Here is a 10633-nt window from a genome sequence, read left to right as displayed (position 1 = left end):
TACATTTTAAATTAAACTAAAATAAAAACAATGGAGAGCATATAAAGTTTTAGAAACTGTTTTATTGCCAATAAAAACAAGCAATTGTAACAATGAGCTCTGATCGGCAATGATGTGTATCAGTAACATATAGTAAAAGTACACACACTGAGCATTTAACAAACTATATGAAAAAAATCTCTTACTTCCCACAACCTCTAAAACTCTAGAGCTCGGAAAAATATTATAGAATGATAATATGACCTGTCATGTGCAGACCCAGCTTTTCATACCTAATCTCATTAGTAGCATTATGCACATATATTTTGTATACTAGGTTTGCATGATGAAGCTTCTGCACAAAACAAAAGTCAGTCACACACTGGAAATGTGAAATACTTTTCACACAAAGCCATTTTCAATGTGGATATTATTTTTAAAAGAAAACGTGTTAATAAACTATGTACAACTTGAAGATGGGTGTATTTCCATAGTTTAAAAAAAAATTACCACATTTTGGTCACCATTGTAACAACTGTATTGCTACAGTGCAGATCTCATTGTTGCTTCACCTACTGTAAGTCAACAATGACATCCTGCAGCAGCAGCATGGGGCTGTCTTACTATCCATCTGACAGGAGTACCTTGACCTGGATGAATTTCAAGCAACCTCAAGTGTTGCTAAAGTGCATCTGATGTGTTCATCTGCTGAAAAGTATCACAACATTTTCCAACTGACGTCATCACAGAGTGTCACAGTCTCGCTGCATCTTTCACCTTCAGGTCTCCATGGCATCTGAAGAGTTTTTGACCTTTGACTTGTCTTTTGTTTGGGACTGGGCACTGGCATCTTCTAGCAGTGAGAGGTCAAGTTCAGGCAAAGGGACCCTCCAATACTGGAATGAGTTGAATGTGCAGTCTTCAGTGGTGCTGTCTGCATCCGCCTGAACGTGATGAGAAAGAGAGGAAAAAATGGAGCTCAGGAAAAAATGTACAAAGCAGCTATAACAGTAACATTATAGTCTAGTTTTATCCTGCTGTTACAGACAAACTTGAGCAAAACCTTGCCAGATTTTGATGGGTAGTTGGGACTTTAGCCACATCATATTTGGTAAAGGGTGACATCTAGTGGGCATTTACTGCCATTGCACTTTCTCTGCGCAACCCTGCAATCAGCAGAGCAGACTTGTACTATATTCTCAATAACTTACTTCATCAGTAGCTTTGGAAACAGTCTCTGAACCCACGGAATCTTCTCTGGGTCGTTTCTTGGAGTTTGGGGGTTTAATGGAGCTACGACGCTCCTGGAAACTTGCAGAAGTCGGCACTGTATAAACATCAGGCGCATGCTTCCTTGTGTCGCAGCAATGTGTAGTCTTGCGGTAAAGAGGCGCTTCTTCTAGCTGTTGCTGTTGTTGCTGCTGCTGCGGCTGCTGCTGCTGCGGCTGCTCTGGCTCTTCAAAGTAATACGGCCTTTTTCTGCAGCGGCTGCCCAACAAAGCCAGCAGGGACGGCGGGCTCTTAGGAGCCACCATGCTTTCCAACTGCATGTCAATACCGCAAAGTGCGCGGTAACATCTTTTAGAGTCGTGAAGTAAAGTGTCCTCTGCACGTCTCTTTGCCATGAAAACTAGCTTATTAGTGCACGGTTAAGACAGGCAGTAAACCAGAACACGTTTATTAAGAACACTGACAAGCTGCTTACCGACGCCTGTGTTTAGCATAGATGGTGTGTACAGTCGACAAAACATGGTTGATACTGGAGCGGCCGGAGGTACGATTTGCGAAACTCTCGCGAGATCATAAGCATAACCTGACTCTAACCTCGCGAGAGGCTCTCGCTGATCCAACCCACCACAAAACTTTTAGCACCGGTTGCACCTCTCTTTTCCAGTGCAACCTGAAGCTAAAGAAGCTCATTTTACAATGAACGAGATTTACCCGTGTATAATGACTTCTTACATCAAATGTTTAATTTAGATTTAAATATCTGTATTTTCTTTAACTCAGATACATAAATAGAACATATTTTTCTGTCTTATAGATTAACCAGGACCTTTTGGGATGCTTTTCAATACTGGATAACCTATAATGGCGAAAGTATTTCAAGTCTAACATAAGAAAATATGAAGAACAGAGTACTGCTGTCTGGTCACTGCCTATGGGAAACACAGACCCTCCACTCTTCTCTAGTGGGAACAATCATGTCACATAGACTGCTATGTGTTTTTATGCTTTCATCTCATTAGGTTCATCATTACATCACTACTGGGTACAGCCCTAGCCCCCAGATCCCCCCAAAAGCACCAGGTTCAATGTGGGAAAATTGGTTTGAGGTAATATGATTAACAATAACTTTGGTGCTTTATCAGGTGATCTGTAAGGTCCTATCTTGTAGAGGGGCCTTGTTTAATACCGCAGTTATTTCAGCTGTTATTATTCTTACATGGTGCTTATTCATAAATACATTTGTGTTTAATCAGAGTACTCTACAGAAAACATGGGGCGATGTGGGGTCCCATTCATGTCTGTGCTTGCATGCATTGAACTGAGAGATACACATACGCATCTCTCAGTTCAACCGGATCACATTAATGTCATATAAACCAATATGACTCATTTGTGGCCTTCTGCTCATTGCACATGTACCAATATAGATTATGAATCATGTCAGTTATTAATATATAATTACCCAGTGTACCATTTACAAAACCAAATTTCATTGAAAGTTTACATTCATAAAACACTCCATAGTGACGTTTCAGCCTTTCAACATACACCACATGGTTTTCATGCAAATATCCATCTGTGTAATTTATCTGTTTATGTATTTTTTTGAAACTCTCAAAAATATTTTCACAGCAAACACTTTGACCGATCACAAAAGGAAAAACAAAGAGTGTAATTAACAAAATTAATGAGTCTCTTATTTAGTTTTGTGACACTTGGAACTGAGCCATTGTTATCGTTATTGGTTCCACCTGTGATTTTGTAGTCATGTATACTGTGAAACAGATCTAACATGCTTTTGATTTTTCAGTAAAAATGAGTTTTGGTGTTATGTTTGTGTTAAAACTAGATCAAACGGAATAATATAGTAAAACTCTGGTAAACTCTAATATTGTTAAAATGTTTTGCTTTATTCCAAAGTGTGATTAGAAACAACCAAAAGTTGAAGAAAGTAATTTCAAACTTTAAGACAACCTGAAAAGCTGAAACAGTTTTGATTACATTTTCAATGTTGACTGATGATCAATAGAAATGAGTAGATGTACTTATTGGCACCATATCTGAAAAAATAAATAGATTTTAAATGTACACGCCACGCTCTTTAGTCACACAATCTCAGGCTGTGAATGTCAATGTACATGGGAATGAGTAAAACTCCAGGCCTTAATTAAAAGGAATAGACTTCATGGCTTACAGCTGACACACAAGCCACCACTAAAGCAGAACAGCAGCCAGAGCTATCTGACTCAACTCAAACCCAGGCATCAGGGGACGTCGAGTATTCAGGATCACCACATTTCATGCACTGCAGAGTATTCCACTACAGCATACCACTTTAGCATATGATGATGCACATTTTTCAGGTCCAAGAGATAACACAGTACTGCAATAGTTCCTATTCCACATTCAGGTACTTAGTGTGCCTCCCTCCTAAAAGCAGGGTTTCTGGAGTTGAGAACATGTCTCCACACGACGCGTTACAAAAAAAAAAATGTCACAAAAAAGAAAGTTTATGTCCACAGATTTTTTTTTCTTCTGTGTCCGTATTCTTTTTTTTTTTTATCTCGTCAGCCCAATCCTCTCTTAGCCAATGGTTGTGCTCCTTTGAGTTTACTGTTCTAGTCAAAGAATTTCCTGTCACGTCAGACAGTCTGTTCCCTCTCGTCGTGGTGACTTTGCGGCTGGTGGCGAACTCTGTTGTTGGTCATCTTCATGACAGTTAAAATACAGATCTCCAGGTTTCCGTGCCACAAAGAAGACACAGTCATACACGTACCTCAACATAGAGCGATCATTCTCTGTGTAGGTGGTCTGCACAGACTCCTTCTCCACCTGCAGGAGAAATGTGAATTCTGTTTTACATTTTTCGAGAGAGAAACACAAAGTTAAGTCATGAATATGAATTAAAGTTCTTGGTTTACCTCTATGTGGAAGCCCATTTTAACCATCACTGTCCTAATGTCTTCGTAGCTAAGTTCAACTGAGAGCTCATTGGCCATGTTTTCAAAGTGATACAGCAGTGGACCTGAAGAAACATGAGATATGTAACACATGAGATACAAAAAGATCGCTTTTAAACCTTTATCTATCAACCTGTTCATAAGACAATGTTTGTGTCAAACAATTGTACGTTCTATTGAATAAGAACAATTCACCCCAAAACTCCTTAAAATAAACTGCATCCTGTTCATTGTGTTGTGGTTTTTTTTAATTTGCTAATGACAGGTCAAATATACAGTGCCAGTCAACAGTTTGGACACACCTACTCATTCAAGAGTTTTTCTTTATTTTTTACTATTTTCTATATTATAGGACAATACTGAATACATCAAAACTATAAAATAACACATATGGAATCATGTTAAAACAAACCAAAATATTTTACATATTTTAGATTCCTCAAAGTGGCCACCTTTTGCTGTGATAACTTCGCACTCTTGGTATTCTCTCAACCAGTTTCATGAGTTAGTCATGGAATGGTTTTCCAACAGTGTTGAAGGAGTTCCCACATATGATGAGCACCTGTTGGCTGCTTTTCTTTTACTCTCCAGTTCAACTCATCCTAAACCATCTCAATTGGGTTTAGGTCGGGTGATTGTGGAGGCCAGGTCATCTGATGCAGCAACCATTACTCAGCTTCTTGGTCAAATAGCTCTTACAGAGCCTGGAAGTCTGTTTTGGGTCATTGTCCTGTTGAAAACAAATGATGGTCCAGTGCCACCAGCAAAGCCCCTCCACATCATCACACCTCCTCCTCCATGCTTCATGGTGGGAACCACACATGCAGATACCATCCGTTCACCTTCTCTGTGTCTCACAAGACACAGCAGTTGGAACAAAACATGTCAAATTTGGACTCATCAAACCAAAGTACAGATTTCCACTGGTCTAATGTCCACACCTTGTGTTTCTTGGCCCAAGCAATTCTCTTCTTGTTATTGGTCTCCCTCAGTAGCGGTTTCTTTGCAGCAATTCGACAATGAAGGTCAGATTCACGCAATTTCCTCCGAACAGTTAATGTTGAGATGTGTCTGCTACTTGAACTCTGGGAAGCACTGATGTTGGCTCTAATCTGAGGTGCCATTAATTGGTGATTTCTGAAGCTGGTTACCTCTAATGAACTGCAGCAGAGGTATCTCTTGGCCTTCTGTTCCTGGAGCAGTTCTTAGAGGTGCCAGTTTCCTCACAGACTTTGATGGTTTTTGCGACTGCACTTGAAGAAACTCTCAAAGTTCTTGAAATGTTCCAGCTTGAACCTTTGTGTCTTAAAGTAATGGACTGTCGTTTCTCTTTACGTAGTTCATTAGTTCTTGACAGTAGTCAAATGGGGCTATTATACCAACACAACCTCAACAACACAACTGACGCATTAAGGAGAACAGAGATTCCATGAATTAACTTTTGACAAGGCACACCTCTTAATTGAAAACTATTCCAAGTGACTACCTCATCAAGCTGGTTGAGATACTGCCAATCGTGTGCAAAGTTGTCATCAAGGCAAACAGTGTCGACATTGAGGAATCTAAAATATGAAACACATTTTGGTTTGTTTAACACTTTTTTGTTTACCACATGATTCCATATGTGTTATTTTACGTTTTGATGTCTTCAAAATGATTCTCCATTGCAGAAAATAGTGAATATAACAAAATACTCTTGAATGAGTAGGTGCGCCCAAACTTTTGATAACTGTAGATGTGATTACAATGTATTCTGATAGCAGAAAATGTTGCACCAATATTTGTTGAAACAAATATTAAACAGAAAAAATGCATTGCAGTTAACAAATGAATCTTTGAAGATTAGTATGGAATAACATTACATTTCACAGATTCTCAACAGTTTTTTCTGGTAATTTGACCAACTACGTTCAGCACACTAAGGGGCATGCTGCTTTAAGTATCACTGTCACTGTACCTGAAGCATTACTAAGTAAGTTGAAACATCAAAAAATGAGAACCATTAATAGTGTGTTTGTCTTTTTTAACTTCACCAGTTGCTACAGTATGTTATCTACTCAATGAAAACATTATGTTTACCTTTAGGGTTCATGTGTGAATCTCTTTTCTACAAACTCACTCACCCAGGTTGATCCAAACTCCACCAGGCTTAAGAATGTTCCAGATGGTCTCCACATACTGTATGACGTTATGAGCTGTATCGATAAAGAAGCAGGTAGCCACACAGTCCCAGGAATCTGACAGAAACAGATGCTTGAAACGTGAACGCTTTTATAAATGAATACTGATAAGGAGCACAGTTCATCAATGACCAATTATTTGTCATTTATATTCCATTCAAAATAATATATTTTACTTTGGTGCATTTAATTGTGTGCTCCTTAGAGAAAACATATAACTGAATTCTTTACTTGATGGAGACATTTAACCTTATCAAAGTCCAGGTTAGTTAAATCTGAAAACAATCTATAATCTTTAAACAAGTTATTGAAGCCTAAATTAGTACAACTATTTTGCATAGGGCCTACAAAAGGTGAAAGATCCATGCAAATTTACTGACCTGGGTCTGTGTAGACCTCCAGGAAGTCCCCTGCTACCATGGAGAAGTCTGAATCCAGTGGTAAGCTTTGAGGGTTGATATCGGGGAATCTGATAGGTCGTGTCTGGTCTAACGATTTCTTGTTGTTGCTAAACTGGTGGATCCAAGGGTACAGGGTCAGAGAGTTCACCTTTTCACACCTGAATGGAGCAGTCCAAATAAATGACCATAGGTGGATGGAAGTGACATTCTGCAGAGTACGAGGTTAGACGTGTACTGCCAAGCAGCTGAATTTGAATGATGTGTTTGGATTTTATGATCACTGACACATATGGATTAAGTGTGATTAACAGATAATTCCACCTCAAGCAAGCAAAGATATCCTGCATGAATGTGTGAATAGGAAGGTGATAGTCCCTAGGTGTTGTTTGAAGCAGCTGGACCACAGGAGTGTTAATGTCTGCGTATGCTGTACCTATTGAGAACAAAGTTTGAAGAGAAGAGCATGAAGAAGCTCCACTCGTTGCCCTGACAGATATATCCCAGCCGAGCGATCTCCCAGGCTAGACGGCCAAGACCAGCACCCGGAACCAGCACGCTCACCTTAGACACATCACTGACATAATAAAATGCATAAAATGCACATATCATATGGAAAACATGAAGTAAGCCACAAGATCAAAATCATAATAAGAAGATTTAATACCATAGCGCATGGAGAAGTTGTTTGTTTTTAACATTATGCAACAACATGTACTTCTTTCTGCTTGTTCTACATATGCCTAGGCAAAATATGCAGCACAGTATGAATATCAATGTCCTTGGCATGCATGTTTTTTCTTTGTGTGTTAGTCTGCGTGAGCGAGCATGTGTGTTTCCTACTATTGGTCACTTGGGAAGAGTCTTTGGATCTCTTGGATGATGGGCTGGTAGCAGGAGTCCCTTTCGGCCTGGCCAGTCTCACTCCAGTCTCTGACAAACTGCTTTATGGTGGACTTGAGCTTGTCCATGTCAAACGTAGAGGATGGGCGCACCTTCCTCGGATCCTCCTGAGGAATTCATAGAGACACAACATACTGTAACTACATTTCTGGAGTAAATAAAAAACAACACAGTGGAAATTCAAACTCCAACTAACTTAACTTGGTCGGTTCCATGCCATTGAGTGTATGTTGCACATGGTGTGAGTCAAGCCTTACCCTCTCGCCATACTCAATGTTCTCAAACATGTGGATGCTGTTGTGGATGATGGCCTGCAGCACCTCCTGGTTGTGGTCTGCACACTTGCTGATGCGGGCCAGGTTGGACTGAACAGCCGGCAGCAGATTCTGGTGGCGCTGGGGTAGGCTGTGAAACTGACGCTCGGCACGCTTGACATGCTCCTGGATATGGACCCTGACAGGAGGGAATTCAGGTTAGAGCAGGTGTCCACAAAGGGATGGCAGGAGCAGTATGGGATAAGGCCTGGTTTGATGTTGCTGTTTATTGACAGACTGTGGGTCTGACCCTCCAGTTCAAATGTTTTTTCTACATTATTTACTCTCTTTGTCGCCAGGTTAGACTGTTAAATCGCAATATTCCTTAGACCAATCAGATTCAATTTGAGAGCAGTGTGGGAGGGGAAAAAGCGGAATAGAAGTATTACTAAGACATTAGTCGAGTTTAAGTAAGAAAATGAGCAAATAAATGCCACAGGAACCTGTTTAAATGCAAGCTTAGTTAACTTTGATTAGAGCACTAACCACTACTTGAATAAAGATGAACTATCTGGTTATCTGAATAAGGAGTTTTCCCTCCAAACCTGTCATTTGCTATTGTTGTTTGCTAACACTATCGTTCATTTGGAACAAACCGCCGCTGACTGTGTCTACTCTCATGTGTGATGTATTTTTATTATACCTGTAAAATCTAAAAGCATCGATTATTCTCCAGAAATGTTGCCTTTCAAGCTTGGCCTCCTCCTCGGGGCTGTATTTTGTTCTTTCTTTGTTAAAATACTGTCCTCCTTGCGCTCCTTCGGCTGTTTCGGCCATGTCTGAAACAAACTTTACAGTTATCCAATCAAAACGCGACAACCGTCTTCTTCTTGGGATTTTTTATTTCCGGCAGACAAGGCTCCACGACGCACACTGCTGCCACCCACCGCTGGATGATCAAACTGCATTATTAACAGGTGTTACATCGTATTTTGGTGACCTATCAGATTGTGTGACCCTACAGTGGCCCTGAGGGTCAAAACACAACAACAGTTCACAAAGCACAATATTATTTCACAAAACACAACGACATTTCACAAAACACAATAACATTTCACAAAACAAGACATTTCAGATTACAGAAAGGGTCGGACAACACTGAATCTCTTTTCTACAAACTCTCTTCTCTTCCTAGTCCTCGTCCTCCTTTTACACAAACACCTCTCCCTCTAACTCTCTCTCCAAAATTGGCTTCCATTGTTGTGCACACAAAAGAGCAAATCTGTGTATAGTTTATAGTGTTTATAGTGTTCAGGCTTTGATTTCTAAGTGATGTTACTGGTTAGAGGTGTTTTCACATGTGTATTCTAGGTGGGAGTGATTGATAATTGAGTGCAGTATTTCAGTGGCAGTGTTTAGCAGACAACACACACAGGCTTTGAATGATGTGTCTAATGTAGATAACCGTGTGTAGGTATTTGCAAAAAGTGTGTTTTAGAGTTTCAAACTTAGTGTAAAGCAGACAATGTGCTTATGGTTTAGCACACCTGGTCAATAGATAGACTACATGAGTTAGTGGTTTCAATGATTGTGCCACAAATACCAGTTTTTGTGTCTTAGAAATTGCAAAAAACTGTAAAATCAATGCTACAGTTCTCCAGACACGCACTACTGGTGTGTCTACAGGTGCAGCGAACCGGCTGACATTTTGATGTTGCAGGATGTCATAGGACCATAGCATTGTTTTCTTCCACTTGTTACCAGAATACTGGAAACATGAAAATCAAAAGCATGTAACCATACTCAGCCTTTCATGAAAGCAAAAAGTATATAACACTAGACAGCTGTATGACGACGACTAGTACATAATTACTGTACTAGCTTATTAAGCCCATGATATACTCTAGGCTATAATTCTTAGTTGATCCCAAGTTGATTTTCTGATAATACACTATATGGAGAGAGAGAGAGAGAGAGAGAGAGACAGAGAGAGAGAGAGAGAGAGAGAGAGAGAGAGAGAGAGAGAGAGAGAGAGAGAGAGAGAGAAACCCCAACAACATTCAGGAGTGTTTTACTAACAATTTCACAATATCTACTAGTTTTGATCCATTATCAATCTAATTCATTTGACACAAAAGCATGAAAGCAAAGTATGATCTGCATACACAAACATAGACACAAAAATATGTGATTTATCTGTGCTTCTAAATATTTGACAGTCCTCCTGAAAATTTCAACTTGGGGGCACATGTGCTCCTAAATAAAAGTCAGTGTGGAGCCCTGCACAGCATCACACATTTACACAAAGACAATTTAGCTCATTGAATCCAGGTAACCAACTGTTTGTTATCTGTTAACATTATGGGATAAAGCTCAGACAGATTCAATTTAATGTGCTAACTGGCCCACGGCCACAGGCTGTACTGGGAAATGTTTTTATATTCATGCCTATATAGTTTCATGTGAACTCTGTTAAAGTGCAGCTTGTAGAATAACAGATGATAATAATAATAATAATAATAATAATAATAATAATAATAATAATAATAATAATAATTGAGCAGTCCTCTTACAGAAGCTGATATATTAAGTTTAAGCATTTGACGGTCAACTTACATGAAAAATGTGAAAAAAGTGAAGTAATCGTACTTAAGAAATTAATTTAAATATTAAATAGACTGGGACAACTGTTTTGTTCACATTTCTTCAAAAACTAATACAAAAACACT

General features: G+C 39.3%; 1 protein-coding gene across 2 annotated transcripts; it reads right to left on the bottom strand.

The window, feature by feature from the left end:
• Window positions 1–42: 42 nt before the first annotated feature.
• Window positions 43–8767, bottom strand: carnmt1 (carnosine N-methyltransferase 1). Of its 2 annotated transcripts, none has more exons than XM_067605574.1 (9): window positions 8608–8767; window positions 7908–8103; window positions 7591–7757; window positions 7184–7324; window positions 6730–6908; window positions 6293–6406; window positions 4131–4234; window positions 1191–4041; window positions 43–923 (listed from the first exon to the last, which is right to left on the bottom strand). In XM_067605574.1, exons 1-8 carry the CDS (start codon window positions 8739–8741, stop codon window positions 3847–3849), a joined length of 1230 nt encoding a protein of 409 aa, XP_067461675.1. In that variant the 5' UTR covers window positions 8742–8767; the 3' UTR covers window positions 43–923; window positions 1191–3846. The 2 variants fall into 2 exon arrangements, with proteins under 2 accessions (XP_067461675.1, XP_067461683.1); XM_067605582.1 differs by lacking the exon at window positions 43–923 and adding an exon at window positions 5656–5731 and having other exon boundaries at window positions 3904–4041.
• Window positions 8768–10633: the final 1866 nt, after the last annotated feature.

This window comes from Thunnus thynnus, chromosome 2 (assembly GCF_963924715.1).
Source record: "Thunnus thynnus chromosome 2, fThuThy2.1, whole genome shotgun sequence".
Taxonomy (NCBI): domain Eukaryota; kingdom Metazoa; phylum Chordata; class Actinopteri; order Scombriformes; family Scombridae; genus Thunnus; species Thunnus thynnus.
Note: the sequence above shows the minus strand (reverse complement) of the source record. Positions and strands in the feature narration are given on the sequence as shown.